The 17,006-nt window shown below is 41.1% G+C and overlaps 1 protein-coding gene across 1 annotated transcript in view; it reads left to right on the top strand.

Annotated features, from left to right (window-relative positions):
- The first annotated feature begins 1,203 nt into the window (after window positions 1–1,203).
- The window catches only part of Ythdf2 (YTH N6-methyladenosine RNA binding protein F2), a 37,870-nt gene continuing 22,067 nt past the window's right edge, over window positions 1,204–17,006 (top strand). The window contains exons 1-4 of the mRNA XM_076860924.2: window positions 1,204–1,499; window positions 2,003–2,027; window positions 2,602–2,681; window positions 6,459–8,042. Coding sequence (XP_076717039.1) covers window positions 1,473–1,499; window positions 2,003–2,027; window positions 2,602–2,681; window positions 6,459–8,042 — 1,716 coding nt within the window. The 5' untranslated portion in view covers window positions 1,204–1,472. The remainder of the gene's footprint in view (window positions 1,500–2,002; window positions 2,028–2,601; window positions 2,682–6,458; window positions 8,043–17,006) is intronic.

The following is a 17,006-nucleotide window of genomic DNA, read 5'->3' as shown; positions in this document are numbered from 1 at the left end:
TGAGAGCCTTTACTGACAAAGTGTGGTCCATAGCAGGGTTCCCATGGTGTTAATTTTCTTCCTGCCCCAGGTCAAAGGCGTTCTTTGCTTTGAAGGGCGGGGGGCGGGAGAGGTGTGCACCCGGGAGCTCCAGCCCTTCAATAAATTTTCTTGGGCTTGAAGTGTTGAAGCTGGCCTGGAACTTGGGACCCTCCTGCCTTAGCCAATTGAGTTGCTGGGATTCACAGGCGGTGCCCCACCCTACCCGGGGGATGTTTTTTTTTTTTTTTTTTTTGAACTCAGGGGTGTTTAACCACTGAGCCACATCCCCAGCCCTTTTAAATATTTCATTTAGAGACAAGGTCTTTCCGAGTTGCTTAGGGCCTCGCTAAATTGCTGAGGTTGGCTTTGAACTCGCGATCCTCCTGCCTCCACCTCCTGAGCCGCTGAGTCCATTGGGATTACAGGTGTACACCACCTGGCCTGGCTTTGAGTTCCTTCTCAAGGTCCATGGATTTATAGGTTCTCTGGACTTATTCGAAGTACTTATAAAATGTGATGTGTGAGGTGTATTTTTTTCCTGGAAATAAATTTAACAGATTTTGGGGTCAGCGATTTCTCTGAAAAGGGAATCCCCTAATGCCAAGGTGTGACTACTCTTATTTTGTTGGGGGGGTGAGGGAGCAGGGTTTTTTTTTGTGTGTGTGTGGGGGGAGGGGGGCTGTATCGCTCTCTTGGGTACTTTTTTTTGCAGTCTAACAGGGGATGACATATTCCTGAGAGAGATGGGTGCTTGATGCCCCTCCAAGCCAGGTTCCATTAATTTTCCCTGGGCGGCGGCGGTGGGGGGGCGCATTCAGTGAGGAGGGCTCTCAGGTTCCCTCCAAAATGGGGGTGGGGTTTCATTTGTAGTTGGGAAGCGGATTTATTTAAGGTCTCGAGGGCTTCAACTGCCGCTCTTTTATTGAGAAACCGGCCATTGTGAGTTTCCTCAAGCTAAAGATCCTCTCTTCAGGTGTTAGTCAAAACCTCGTGGCGCTACCCGGATTGCCCGCATCCTCCTAGGCCCAGTCCCGAGGTGGTGGGGGTGGGGAGGCCGCTTCCGCTCCTCCAGTCCACCAGAGGGCGCTGCGGCCCAGCCTCTTCCTTCCCGGGGTGCTTCGCGCCGGGCCCTTCCGCGTGGGTGAGTGAATGTGAGAGTCAGCGCTCGCGCCGCCCGCCTCCGCCGCTCGGCGCCCTTATTCCGGCTGTGAGGGGCGGGCGCGCGCGTAAAAGCATAGAGACGGGCGTTGAGTTTTCGGGCTAGAGCGTCGCCGAGTCGGAGCCGGAGCCCGAGCCGCGCGCTGTGTCTCCGCTGCGTCCGCCGAGGCTCCCGAGTGTCAGGGACAAAAGCCGCCGCTGCGCCGCCTGCTCCCGCCGCCGGGGCTCATCCGCCGTCGCTGCCGCCCTGAGGAGAGTCCGCTGCCGTCGCCACCCGTGAGGATCCGAGAGCCATGTCGGCCAGCAGCCTCTTGGAGCAGGTACAGGCCCAGCCCGCATGCCTCGGCCATTGTGTGAGGCGAGACGGAGCCCGACTAGGCCCGGGCCCGCCGCCCCCGGTCTGGCCCAGCCGCGCCGGCGCTTCTCGCGGACTGGGTTTCGGGCCTCTCGGGCCGGCCGCGCCCAGCGTCTCGCGCCTGGCCCGCTCTTCCCGCTTCTCCCCGGGCCTCGGAACCCACCGGCCGCGCCGCGCTCCCTCCCCTCAGCGGGCCTGGTTTTCCTTCCTCGTTTCCTTCCCCTTCCTTGAAGCCCTGGCTCCCTCGCGTCGCAGCTGGCGCGTCCCCCGCTTTTTCTCCCGCGGCCGCGCCGGCCTAGCGCTTTTCCCCGCCTCCCGCTTTCAGCCTCCCCCTCACCACCATTCCTGACGCCTCCCCTCAGGCCTGCTTCTTTATTCCCTTCTCGGGCCCTGCTTTCATTTGTCTTTCCCTTTCCGTTTTTTTTTCCCGGACAACTTGCTGCTCCGCGACGTCCCCTTCGTCCGCAGAGACCCAAAGGTCAAGGAAACAAAGGTAAGCCCCGCTCCGCCGGTGGCCCCGGGCTGGGAGGGGGACGCCGCGGTGGGGGCGGGGTCTCGGGACAGCGCCCCGGGGAGGGGACCTCTCGGAAGCCGCTTAGTTCACAGGTGCCTCCCGCTTAAGTGTTTTGACCCTTTCCGAGGGTTCTTGCAGCTGGCGAACAGCTTTTTCGCTAACAAGGAGTAATTCATTCAGGGTGGGGGTGGATTTGGTTTTGAAATGCCCCAGGTCCTTAGTTTCCTGTAGGTCTTAGAAGGCCTTTGTTTTTCATCCTCGTGGATCACTTTCTGGAAGTAACTCACACGTGATGGGGGAGGGGAAGCGGGAAGGAATTGTAATCTAGAAGAGCCAATAAAATGACCTTTTTTTAGATCAACTTGTGCTGGGTGGAGGGAGGCGTTTTCACTCAGGAATCTTGCCTCTGCCCTCTCATCTTTATCCTTTTGAAGTTCAAACTTATTTGCTGTCTGAACTAGTTATGTTTTTCTCTGGCTAGGATATATTTGACTGACTTGGGAGAGAGATTGTAGAATTGCTACACTTGTTAATTTGCAGTTTTTTCTTTTAGTACAAAATGGATCTGTACATCAAAAGGATGGATTAAATGATGATGATTTTGAACCTTACTTGAGTCCCCAGGCAAGGCCCGTGAGTAATTGACCATTTACATATTTGATCAAAGGGTGTAGCATAATGTTGGTCTTTCTCTGTCCTGTCAATCATTTTGAGGGGAGAGTCACTTTCTTAATACTTATTAGTGTTATAAAACAGTTGTTACAAATGTTATAGTCTGTAAGTTTCCTAGCTCTGTATTGTCAGCAAACAATATACTGAGACTGTAGTATTTTGGTAACATTTTACTGTATACTAACTGCAATACCTGTTAGAGTAATTGGTCTTCCAGTGCAAAGCATGAGACTACTTGTCAGTGGTAAATTTTCTGGAAAAATTCCAGAAAACTGTTTTAGGAAAATTGGGTTAATAATGATGTTAGAATTTTTTTTTTTTTTTTTTTTTTGGTACTAGTAATTGAACCCAGGGGCCCTTTCCTAGTGAGGTACATTCTCTGGACTTTTTATTTTGAGACAGGGTCTCACCAAGTTTCTGAGGCTGGCCTTGAACTTGGATACCTACTGCCTCTACCCATGGGAATAATTCTAACAAAATCACCTCAACTTCATTTAGAGCTGACTGCTTTCTTTCTCTGTAGTTCTAGTTAGTGGGCTCTTAGTTTATCAGAACTATTTTGGATTTTAATACTTATTTTTTGGGGGTGGGCATGTGGTACTGAAGAACTCAGGGCCTTGCATATGCTCATCGAGTGCTCTACCACTGAGCTGCATTTGCAGATACTTGGTATTTTGAGATATACTTAACATCTACAGAGACGGACTTTGTGTACTTTCATTTCTCACTGAAGGGAGCTATAGGATTTATGAAATAAAGTGCTGCTTAGCATAAACTAAAGTCAGACAGAATGATTGAGTGAAGAGCTAGCCCAGTTGTAGAGGGCTTGTGCAAGAGTTGTGCCTGGGGATGGGGCTGTAGCTCAGTGGCAGAGCACTTGTTTAGCATGTGTGAGGCTCAAGTTCGATCCTTAACACCACATAATAAACAAGTAAAATAAAGGCATGCTGTCCATCTACAACTACGAAAAAAAATAAAAAATAGTTATGCCTGTATTATCCTCTGTACCACCACAACCCCCATTCCCCAAAAATGATTCAAGTTTTTGCAGTGTAAAGCCTTATAATGCGAAGATTAGTTGCATGTCTATTCACATACTGTTAATATGACCTGTGCATGTAGAAACTTGTTTGATTCAATAGTTCTTTTGTATTACTATTTCAGGTCCCAGAGGGACTCAGAAAATTTTAGCTAATATAACTTCAGATTAATAGATCAAAAGGAGGAAAGTCAAGATCTCTTCTAAGATTGTAAAAGATCAAGAAGTTCATGGAACATTTGTATAAATTCTGAACATATGCTGTATGAAATACAGTTGGTAGTGTTCAATAATTTGACATGTTAGTGCGGAGCCATATTTGGACCTGATACTTACATACATAAAGCTTTTAGATTTCCTCTAAGATGTTTTGCATTGGAAGTATAGAAGTCACCTAAGTAGGGCTAGGAATCTGGTTCAGTGGCTGGCATGCATGAGACCTTGGGTTTGATCCCTAGTGTTGCAACAAAATAAAACCACCTGAGTGATTGGAAACAATTTCAGAAAAGGCATCCAGTTAATCAGGAAAAATAGGGAAGGAAGTAGAGGAATGAACTACTAATAGATTCTTGATATTGACGTAGTTTATTTATATAATCATTATAACAGGGAGAGTGGGAACATTTAGAAACATAATTTGAGGTAATTCTTGTAAAACATTGCATAATTCAGATTTTTTGAGCTCAGGGGCACATAGGAACCTGCCAATTCAGGTGTAGGCATTCAGCTATAGTTTGGCATAATCTATGATGTTAAGTGCATTTAAGTTTTCTTTAAGTCAAAGCTTAAATGCCCATTTTTTAAAAAACGGGGGAGAAATAGAAACGTTGAATGAGTAGATGAAGAAAGATTTTTTTTTTTTGTAGTTTATCAAGAGTAATTTTGTGTACTTCTTTTGGCATAGGGCTGAAACCCGTGACTGAAATCCAGGGCTTCACACATGTTAATTCATTTACAACTTTATTTATTTTTTATGTCCTGCCCCTTTTATTTTTTATTTTGAGACAGTCTTGCTAAATTGCCTAGTTGAGCCTTGAACTTGAAATTCTCTTGCCTCAGCCTCCTGAGTCCTGAGTTTCTTTACGTAATGGATTTGGGTCTGTGTTAAAATTTTAACACTGTCTTGGAGAATTTTTAAATTTGAGAGGAAATGTGTGGAAAGTTTTAACTTTGTCTTTAATGACAAATTAATTGGCCAAGGAAAATGCAGCCATTTTATCATATCCCATTAGTTGAATTTTTTAAAAAAAACATTAGTTATACATGGACACAGTATCTTTATTTTGTTTATGTATTTAAATATTTATTTTTTAGTTTAAGGCGGACACAATATTTTTATATGGTGCTGAGAATCGAACCCAGGGTCTCACACATGCTAGGCGAATGGCTATTACTTGAGCTACATCCCCAGCCCCTATTTTGTTTATTTTTACGTGGTGCTGAGGATCAAACCCAGTGTCTCATATGTGCGATGCAAGTGCTCTGCCACTGAGCCACAAGCCTAGCCCTGAAAATTTTTAATATTGAAGAGATGTGTTTTTTATGGCTAAAGAGTATTATTGACCTTGGTAATACAAGCTTAGGTAGATACGTTTATCTTAGACTCTTATTTAAGATTCAGTTGACTAGTTAATGAATCCTTAAATTATCAGAACTATTGGAGTTAGGTGATTTTTATCTATGTCAAGGTATACATACTTCTGGCTTTTCACTTAAGGGGTGTCCTGTAATTAAGATTTATTTAAAAATTCTGTTAGGCACAAACTAAAGATCTAGTGATTGATGTTTTTGTAATAAAATTTATATCCTAATATGAAGATTAATTGTACATGAATTCATATTTTGACTACTTATTTTTTTTTAAAGGAGTGTGGATGTATGTTGTCTTTAATTATACTTTTCCTATTTCTAATAGAAAATTGTGCATCTCAAGTTACAGATCTTTGATTTTATAGGTGAAATAAAAGTTTTCTCATTTTAAGTCCTTTGGAAGCCACTGAACATTTTCTTTCCAGGTTATAATTATAGTGGCATTTTTTGACATTCCTAGATGGTTTTCCAAGAGGATAGCACAAAATTTTATGACTGATGCTTGTGTTAGATCTTAAAATTCCCAGTACCCCCGCCCCCCCATGGACCTATTAATCTGGTTTTGGTAGGAAATATAAATACTCCTGCTCTTCCAAAAGTTCTACTCCTTAAATCCAAAGATAATTATTATTTTTTAGTTGTCTTGTTAATGCATTATAGTTCTACGTAATACAGGAGTTTGTTTTGACATAATCATATATGCATGGAATATAATTTGTTTTATTTTACTCCTCAGTGGTTCCTCTCCTCCCTCCCTCTTAGTTTTTTTTGTCTTTCTGAATTGATAATTGATTTTAATAAAAGTCTCAGTCCAACACTTAACATAGAGCAAGACATACTTTTGATGAAATGGGTGTTTTTTTCCTGAATGTATTAAAGTTAAGGTTCATATTTATTCTACATATCAGCTTAATTATAATGCTTAAACATTTCACTTAATGTACCAAAATTCCTTAGAATACAAGGACACCAGTGAGTTTACAGAAAGAGATTATTGAATGTGCTGTTCTCCTGTTTTTTATGGTAGATTTGGCTGAAATGCTTGATTGATGGGGGAGAAAATGTCCTGTTATTTTTTTGATTGATTTGCCTCTTTCTTTCTTTCACAGAATAATGCATATACTGCTATGTCAGACTCCTACTTACCCAGTTACTACAGCCCCTCCATTGGCTTCTCCTATTCTTTGGGTGAAGCTGCTTGGTCTACGGGGGGTGACACAGCCATGCCCTATCTAACTTCTTATGGACAGCTGAGCAACGGAGAGCCCCACTTCCTACCAGATGCAATGTTTGGGCAGCCAGGAGCCCTAGGTAGCACTCCATTTCTTGGTCAGCATGGTTTTAATTTTTTTCCTAGTGGGATCGACTTCTCAGCATGGGGAAATAACAGTTCTCAGGGACAGTCTACTCAGAGCTCTGGATATAGTAGCAATTATGCTTATGCACCTAGCTCCTTAGGTGGAGCCATGATTGATGGACAGTCAGCTTTTGCCAATGAGACCCTCAATAAGGCTCCTGGCATGAATACTATAGACCAAGGGATGGCAGCTCTGAAGCTGGGTAGCACAGAAGTTGCAAGCAGTGTTCCAAAAGTTGTAGGTTCTGCTGTTGGTAGTGGGTCAATTACTAGTAACATCGTGGCTTCCAATAGTTTGCCTCCGGCTACCATTGCTCCTCCAAAACCAGCATCTTGGGCTGATATTGCTAGCAAGCCTGCAAAACAACAACCCAAGCTGAAGACCAAGAATGGTATTGCAGGGTCAAGTCTTCCACCACCCCCAATAAAGCATAACATGGATATTGGAACTTGGGATAACAAGGGTCCTGTGGCAAAAGCCCCCTCACAGGCTTTGGTTCAGAATATAGGTCAGCCAACCCAGGGGTCTCCCCAGCCTGTAGGTCAGCAGGCTAACAATAGCCCACCAGTGGCTCAGGCATCAGTAGGGCAACAGACACAGCCATTGCCTCCACCTCCACCACAGCCTGCCCAAATCTCAGTCCAGCAACAGGCAGCTCAGCCAACCCGCTGGGTAGCACCTCGGAACCGTGGCACAGGGTTTGGTCATAATGGGGTGGATGGTAATGGAGTAGGACAGTCTCAGACTGGCTCTGGATCTACTCCTTCCGAACCTCACCCAGTGTTGGAGAAGCTGCGATCCATTAATAATTATAACCCCAAGGATTTTGACTGGAATCTGAAACATGGCCGGGTTTTCATCATTAAAAGCTACTCTGAGGACGATATCCACCGTTCCATTAAGTATAATATCTGGTGCAGCACAGAGCATGGTAACAAGAGACTGGATGCTGCTTATCGTTCCATGAACGGGAAAGGCCCCGTTTACTTACTTTTCAGTGTCAACGGCAGTGGACACTTCTGTGGCGTTGCAGAAATGAAATCTGCTGTGGACTACAACACATGTGCAGGCGTGTGGTCCCAGGACAAATGGAAGGGTCGTTTTGATGTCAGATGGATTTTTGTGAAGGACGTTCCCAATAGTCAACTGCGACACATTCGTCTAGAGAACAACGAGAATAAACCAGTGACCAACTCTAGAGACACTCAGGAAGTGCCTCTGGAAAAGGCAAAGCAGGTGTTGAAAATCATAGCCAGCTACAAGCACACCACTTCCATTTTCGATGACTTCTCACACTATGAGAAACGCCAAGAGGAAGAAGAAAGTGTTAAAAAGGTAACCAGCTTACCATTCTTAAGATTTTTAAGGAAGGAGGAGGGACTAGAGAGAACAGGAGAGGTATTATAGTGAATGCTAATAAAAGCTCTGTACATAACATCACTTAACAGTTGAAGGCTTTATGGAAGTATAATTGGTCTTAATATTTGAATCCTGGTATAAAGGAAGATGAGAACATTCATGGGAGACAAATACGGACTTAAACTGCCAAGAAATTGTACTTGTTTGATGCAGAAAGGTGAAATGCAAAGGGAATAGTTGAAGTGATAGAATGATGGAAATTCAAGTAGAAAGACATTAAGGTTGTAATATGGGAGAGAAAAATATGGAAGTTCTCCATTGGAATTAATTTTTGGCTTGGTGGGGTTTTGTGGTTATTTTTAAGAATTGGTGTGTTACCAACCCCTGAAATCATCTGGCTTTCCTGTGACAGTTGGCAGTGTTTTTCAGAACTTTCTTGTTCTGTTCTTTGTGATCTTCAGTGTAATCTCTGCTCTCCAGAGTGCTGGGGATCAAACCCAGGGCTTCGTGTGCTAGGCAAGTACTCACCACTGAGCCACATCTGCAGCCATAGAAATTACTTTTTGTTATATAAAACTTGGTAAATAGATATTCAGAAAAATCTCATCTCCTGTTTCTGACATTTTTTTTGTATCCCAAGAATCAATTTTTACTGATTCCTCTGTAATGTGGGAATCTTGGGCAGAATAGAGAATGACTCCAAACTGAAGTGTTTATTTGAGAGAGTTGGTAATGCTTGTTTTATGGGTATTACTGAGTACATGTAAACTTTTGGGACCGTGATTAAACAAAAAAAATACTGGTTGGGCAGATTGGATATTATCTAGTACTTGGCCTTTTTGCATGGGGAGGAGGTGGTAATCAGGGATTGAACCCAGGGGCACTTAACCACTGAGCCATATCCCCAGCCATTTCTCATTTATTTTTGAGACAGTATCTCACTAAATTGCTGAGGCTGTCCTTGAATTTGTGATCCTCCTGCCTTAGACTCACTAGTCCCTAGGATTACAGTTGTGAGCCACCATGACCGACATAGATTACTCTTTTTTTTTTTAAATATTTATTTTTTAGTTGTAGTTGGAAACAATATTTTATTAATTTATTTTTATGTGGTGCCGAGGATCGAACCCAGGGCCTTGCACATGCTAGGCTCAGTGCTTTACCACTGAGCCACAATCCTAGCCCCCACATATATACTCTTAAATGGAAGAAAATAGATGAAAAGATAATGGACAAAAGAGAACATTTTTCTTCGAGAGTCCAGGGTTGGTTAACTTTAGATATTAAAAAAAAATTTACTAAGCTCATGTAGAAGTATTTTCCTTAAATTTGTATGAATTCATACGGATCTTGTATAAGGTATAGGATCTGAGGCCTCATGCCTCAAGATTATTAATAATTCCTTTGAGCAATGGATGAAGGGCTCTTTGGTAGATATTATTTGGAGGAGCATAATTTTCAACTAAAGTAAGGATAGTTGCCATCTCTCTAGTATAAACAGATGAATAAGAAATGGAGGGCTGGGGATGTGGCTCAAGCGGTAGCGCGCTCGCCTGGCATGCGTGCAGCCCGGGATCGATCCTCAGCACCACATACAAACAAAAATGTTGTGTCCGCTGATAACTAAAAAATAAATATTAAAAAAAAAAAAAAGAAAGAAATGGAGATAAACTTGTCATGACACTAAAAGCATTGGTAATGGAGTGCCAGGTTATTGAAAAGTTGATAGCAAAAACATTGTCTGATAGTCCTTTGAAGTCCTCTCTTACCCCAAAGTGGTTTTTTATTTTGAGACAGGGTCTCACTAAGTATTAAAAAGTATCTGTTGAGTTGTGGAGGCTGCCCTTGAACTTGGAGATTCTGCTTTAGCCTCCTGAATTGCTGGGATTATAGGTGTGCACCACTGTGCCTGGCTCTTACCCCAAAGTTTTAATAATTTAGAAGTTAATGTAAGGTGGGAATCATGAACTGAAATTGAATTCCATGCGAGTATGGGTTTGTTAGGATAAATCTGCTATGTTTAACTATAAAGCTCATAAAAAATATAATCTTGTAGAAAATGATAGTTTACTGATTCTGAAGGATTTTAAAGATATCTTCTCAGGCTCCTGTTTCTACAGGATAAGAAGATAGAAGGTCATGATTTTCATAGGTATCATGTAGTGGCATAGCAGATTATTATGAACATCTATGAGAGCCTTTTAGATGCTTGGTTTAACCACTTGAAAATTATACCATTTCAGGGGCTGGGGATGTGGCTCAGTGGTAGAGTGCACACCTAGTATGCATGAGGCACTGGGTTTGATCCTCAGCACCACATTAAAAAAAATAAAGAGATTGTATCCACTTAAAAAAATTAAATTAAAAAAAAGAAAAGAAAATTATACCATTTCATATTAGGAATCTTTACTTCTTGTTGGCAGAGTTCTGTCTTGCTTTTTTTTTTTCTTCTTCTTTGGATTAAACCCAACCCAGGGGTGCTTTACCTCACTGAGTTACATTCCTAGCTCTCTTTATTTTCTATTTTGAGACAGGGTCTCCCTTCAGTTAGCTGGCCTCAAACTTACTCCTGCCTCAGCCTCCCAAGTTGCTGGATGCAGGAGTGTGCCACTGTGCTTGGTTTGTCCTACCTCTTAAATTAAAAGCAGGAAGGCAAAGAGGAAAGTGTTATTTGTTTTTAAAGGAATGCATAGTATAGATGTTAAAGGTAAGTTCTGTGTGTTATGACCCAAAGGGGAAACCTGGGGTTCAAAATGAAGTTTGGGGGGGCACCAAAAACAAACTTGGGTACTGTTAATTAATGTTGACTCTTATTTAAAAATTTTGCAGCACTAGGAATTGGATTTAGGGACCACAAGTACTCTACCACTGAACTGGAACCCCAATCCATAATTTTTTTTTTTTTTTTTACTTTGTGGTACTAGAGATTGAACTTGGGGGGGGGGACCCCACACTGAGATGCATCCCCAGCCCTTTTTATTTTGAAATGGTTCAGCTAAGTTGCCCAGGCTGGCCTCAAACTTGCAGTTGCCTCAGCTTTCTGAGTAGCTGGACCTTGCTACTTAGCTGATATATATATTTTTTTAATATCATTTTACTTTATTTAACTGTCATTTTCAGAGCTGCAAACAAAGTTGGAACCTGATTCAATAAACGGTGTCATATTTAAAAGGGCCTTTCAGGTTTTTCTTCTGAAGCTATAACTTTTTATAGGATTCTATCATGGTATTTAGGCATTTCAGTTCTGTTTTCAACTTGAAATTACATTATTTCCAGTTTCTTGGTGTAAAACATCAACTATATGTCAGGTCTACTTAGTTGATATAAGGATGTGTTTGGATTAAATTCTCTATAGAGTGATTGAGTGAATGATAATTGAACTTTGTAAAAAGGCATGGGGCCAACCAAGTTCAGTGTTACATGCCTGTGTTCCCATCTGTTTGGGAGGCTGAAGCAGGAGGATCCTAAGTTCAAAGCCAGCCTGGGCAACTTGGTGAGAGACCCTGACTCAAAAAATAAGTGCTGGGAATGAAGCTCAGTAGTAGAGTACCCCTGGATCCAATCTTCATTTACCCCCCCTCCCCCCAAAAAAGTGTAGACATATGTTAGAATTGACCAGCTTTTTTATGTTTTCCTGCAAGAGTTGTAATAATAAAAGTTTAAGGTCTTTATTAAAAGATAACTAATTCTTAGACCTGGGGATGTAGTTCAGGGGTAGTGTTTGCCTTAGCATGTGCCCTGCCTGGGTTCAAGGGGGAAAAAAGAACTTTTGGGGTGTGTGTGGGGTGTTTTTTTTTTTTATGGGTCTGTTATTAATAGTTCTTCAAAAACATTTAATAAAGATTGTTGATCAGTGAATATCTCAATTGCTCTTGGGCTGGTAAATAAACCACCAAACAAAAAATTAAATTTTTCATACTCATGTCAGATTATATTTTAGTTTACTTTCTATAAGAAGAGCTGCTGAGGTTTCAGGAAGGTGCTTATGATTACTTCTAAGCCCAGTTACCATTTCATTCTGTATTGCCTTACTTCTCTTACTGGTTACTAGTATCCTTAGCATTCTTACGTAACTGTTCTTAGATTCTTTAATTAGGCTTCTAAGAACAAATTTCATAAGAATGGAACTTAGCTTAATGAGGCATTAAACTCATAGATAGGGTGTTTATATGTACATCTTTGTATTACAAGTGTGCAAAAAAGGTATTCATGACAAATAGGAACAGTAGCTCAACCATAAGTAGTGAAGAAATTAAACTTGATCCTGATGATGATGTCATAGTTGTCTAAAATTCTGTGATTGAGTTGCTTAGGCTGGACTAATTCTATGATTGGACTGGTGTTTTGCCAAAACAAACTGAAGCAGTCAGAACCACAGCCATTTTAATCTATTATTACTGACTTATTTTGTCATATAATCTAATTCAGTGGTATAGAGGCTTCAAGTATTGGATCTGTCTGGCTTGATATTTCCAGTGAATTTCAGTGATATTTTTGATATTTATTTGGTATTGTATACTACAGAAACTGTTTTGTAACCTGCTTTCTGTATTTTTAAAGAACATTTTCCTAATTTTTTTTCTTACACGTTATTGATGGACCTTTGTTCTCTTATTTATATGCTGTGCTGAGAATAAACCCAGTGCCTCATACTTAAGCAACGCTAGCCTCTCTTAATTGTTAAATATGATTTTGTGACATCACTTTTGATGACCTCATAGTGTCCTGTCAGAGATTTGCTATAATTTACCGGTCCCTATAGTTGAATGCCAGTAATTCATATTTTGTAATTTTTATAACTTTTTTTTGGTACGAGGGGTTGAACCTTGGTGCACTTAACCCCGTAGCCGCATCACCAGCTCTTTTTTTGTTTTGATATGTGGTCTCACTAAGTTGTTCAGAGCCTTGCTAAATTGCTGAGGCTGGCTTTCAACTCCTGATCCTCCTGTCTCAACTTCCCGAGTTGCAGGTATACACTGTGCAGGGCTTTTCTTTATAACCTTTTCCAGATAAAATAATACAGTGAGTATCTTTCGGTGTTAATATTAATTTTTTTTTTAGGCTAGGTCCAAGAGTGTATGCTTTTTGGAGGTCTTGGCTGTCATATATTGGTATATGGGTCTTTTTGTTCTTACCAAATTTTTTGTTGTTGTTGAGAAATTGGTGGGAAGCTATTATCCAGAAGACAATAGTAAGAATGTTTTGCGTGTCATCCAGTGATTTGGGAGACTGAAAGAGGAGGATTGCAATTCGGAGACCAGTCAGCAATTTAGCAAACCTCTAAGTTAAGACCCTGTCTTAAAATAAAAAGGGTTGGTTATGTCACTCAGTGATTAAGCACCCCTGGCTTAAATCCCTGTACAAAAACCTTCTCTTTTGACTATTCTTTTTTTCTTTTTCTTTTTTTGGTACTGGAGATTGAACCCAGAGGTGCTTAACTACTGAGCCACATCCCTGGACCTTTTTAAAAAATATTTTATTAGAGACAGGGTCTCATTAAGTTGCTGAGGCTGGCTTTGAACTTGCAATCCTCCTGCCTTAGTCTCCCAAGCCACTGGGATTATAGGTGTGGGCCACCACACCCTGCTCTTTTGACTAACTTTGGGATAGTCTGCCAGCAAGAGAAACTTATTCTGTCATTAGTGATGGCTTTTTAGAAACATCAGAAGTTGATTTATGTTTTGTATTTCTAGCCCTCTACAGGTTAAGAATAAGGGAAGTACTCTAGTAGAGGGAGGTAGTAGGGACTACTTCTGTTAAAGCCTCCTAATATAACGTTAGACTTAGGTATATAAGTAAGTTATTTTCTGAATGACTGAAAAAGTAATTTGGTTATGACAGCAACAGCTTGAAGTTTATAGTATTTAAAATGTCATGTTTTATTAAGTGGAAATGGAAGAATTTCCTTAAGACCTAGAATTATTCCTATTTTCAAGACCTAAAAATGGTGATTTGGGAGTGATTTCAAATATATTTAATTCTTAAACAGTCTAATAAAATGCAAGATGGAGCTATTTAACTTTTCTTTGAACATCTTTGCTGGGACCTAGACACTGCAGAGAAATGAAGAATGTATTGTCAGGGAACCTTATGTTATTAGTGGTGGATATTAGTACAAAATATAGTTTTTTTTTTTTTTAAGATTTTACCTGAAGTGCCAGTATGGAAGCTTGAAGGAGGTTGGTTGCCTAACCCAGAATGGGGTATAGGTAAATTAGTCATAGAACAATCTTAGAAGTGGCCTCAGAATGTGTCAACTATTGATAGCTACAGGTGTTTTGTAAAGAGTGAATATGGGTGCAGAACAACCCAAATCTGTAACAGTGTATAGATGATACTTGGAACAGAAAATAGTTTATAGTTTAAGAACAAGTTTAATTGTGGCATTGTGGAATGAGTATACCAAAGGAAAGTTTGGAGGTCAGATTAGGAAACAAAGATGGTAAATGAAATAATCATGCAGCTGGTTTGATACAGAAATCTGTCGATAGGTACAAAGTTGGTTTTTAAAAAACCATGGGGCTGGGCTGGGGATGTGGCTCAAGCGGTAGCGTGCTCACCTGGCATGTGTGCGGCCCGGGTTCGATCCTCAGCACCATATACAAAACAAAGATGTTGTGTCCGCCGATAACAAAAAAAAAATAAATATTAAAATTCTCTCTCTTTCTCCTCTCTCTCTCACTCTCTCTTTAAAAAAAAAAAAAAAACAACCATGGGGCTGGGGTTGTGGCTCAGCAGTAGAGCGCTCACCTAGCACGTGTGGGGCGCTGGGTTCGATCCTCAGCACCACATAAAAATAAAATAAAGATATTGGGTCCAACTACCAACTAAAACAATATTTTTTAAAAAAATTAACGAAAAAAACTAGAGGGTGAAAGAACAGGAGTAAAGTATAATTTGAGTTAGGATGGAGGAATTTCTAGATGTAACCTTTACAGGAAGGCAAGGAAAGCTTGTAGAAGTAGAGGTGAATCAACATGAATATATAAATATATAATAATAACTTCAGTGAATACGCAGCACACTTCTTTACCACATTGTTTTATAAATGTCTGTTTTTCATAATAATATGTCTTATGAAGGGCAGGGTTTTTGGTTAAAAAAGATAGGATGGGAATAGGATAGATATTTGTTTTTGCAATATTGGGGATTGAACCCAGGGCCCCCTGCATACTAGGCATGTACTCTTACTGCTGAGCTACACCCTAGCACTGGAGACTGACTGAGCTCAAACTCCTAAGGTATGTGGGTCACCACACCATACTCTTTAAATTTTTCTAATAAGCAAGTCTTTAGTGCAATTTAGATGACCATTTTTTCATTAATAATTGTATAGTGAACGCCTTAAAAAATTACCCACATGCCAAATATGTAGTTGAATTCACTGGGCATCAACTGATCTTTTCTTTCATCATGTTCTGCTGGGGATTGAACCCTGGGTCCTCACACATGGTAGGCAAGCACTCTAACTTTGAACTAAACCCTCAGGCCCTTATTTCATTACTATATTTAATATACCTACTTAAGTCAGAAATTATAGAAAGAGGAACCAATAACTTTTTTGCGGGGGTTGTGGTGGTGGTGGTGTGGATACTTGACTACTGAGCCATATCCCCAGCCCTATTTTGTATTTTATTTAGAGACAGGTTTCACTGAGTTGCTTAGCGCCTCACTTTTGATAAGACTGACTTTGAAAGCGATAGTCTGGCCTCAGCCTCCCAGCCACTGGGATTACAGGCATGTGCCATTGCACCCAGTGGAAATGATAACTTCTTAAAAGACCTGTTAAGCTTGGTGTGGTGGCGCATGCCTGTAATCCCAGAGGCCTCGAAATCTGAGGCAGGAAGATAACAAGTTTGAAGCCACCCTCAGCAATTTAGCAAGGTCCTTAGAGATTCAGACATTGTCTCAAAAAGGCCTGGGGATAGTGGGGTGCTGTTGGCGCATAACTGTAATCCCAGTGGCTCAGGAAGCTGTGACAGGAGGATTGCAAGTTCAAAGCCAGCCTCAGCAATGGTGAGGCAAAAAGCAACTCAGTGAGACTCTCATAAAATATTAAAAGGGGCTGGGGATGTGGCTTAGTGGTTGAGTGCCCCCTGAGTTTAATCTCTGATACCAAAAAAAAGCCTGGGGACAGAGCTCAGTGGTTAAGTGCTCCAGGGTTTTTAGGCTCTGGTATATAAAAAAAATAAGATTAAAAAGACCTTTTTAATACTGTCCTTTCCTCTTCATGAATTTCCTGTCATCTTGAGTCAGCTAAGCCTTGTTCATTCTTGGTTTCTGATCTGGACTGCCTCATGTATGAATCCCCTCTGTAGCATAACTATTGAAACTTTTTTAGTCTCTACTAGAAACTTTTTCTCTGCAAACACTGGGGAATGAACCCAGTGGCATTCTTCCACTAAGCTACAGCCTTAGCCTTTATTTATTTATTGAAACAGGGCCTCACTAAGTGCTTAGGCTGACCTCCAGCTTGCAATCCTCCTGCCTCAGCTTTCCAACTATTCTAGGATTGCAGGTGTGTGCCACCACTCCTAGCCCCCCCCACTCTTATTAATTAATTAATTAATTTATGTGCTTGGGGATTTAACCCAGGAATGCTTTACCACTGAACTACATCCCAGCACTGTTTTAAATTGCCTCTTGAGAACTTGAGTAGGCATCCTGTTCTTTTCATGTGTTTATAGTTTGTTCATTTGGTGTTTTTGTTTTTTGCACTGTTAGGGATCAAACATGAGCATGAGTCCTACCACTGAACCATACCCCAGCTCTGTATTTTTGTTTTTAAATGATATGTAGTAATTATACATACTTATGGGGGCTTCTGTTTTAATTAGAATGGTAAACTGAGTGTTTTTTGTAAAATTCTGAGACTCTCTGTTGCTGTTCTGTAGATAAACTTGTCTCCCTGATAAAAGGGTTGAGGAAATTCTTTGGTTT

This window comes from Callospermophilus lateralis, chromosome 7, assembly GCF_048772815.1.
Source record: "Callospermophilus lateralis isolate mCalLat2 chromosome 7, mCalLat2.hap1, whole genome shotgun sequence".
Classification (NCBI taxonomy): Eukaryota; Metazoa; Chordata; class Mammalia; order Rodentia; family Sciuridae; genus Callospermophilus; species Callospermophilus lateralis.
The sequence above is the reverse complement of the archived record's forward strand: the minus strand, read 5'-3'. Positions and strand labels throughout refer to the sequence as shown.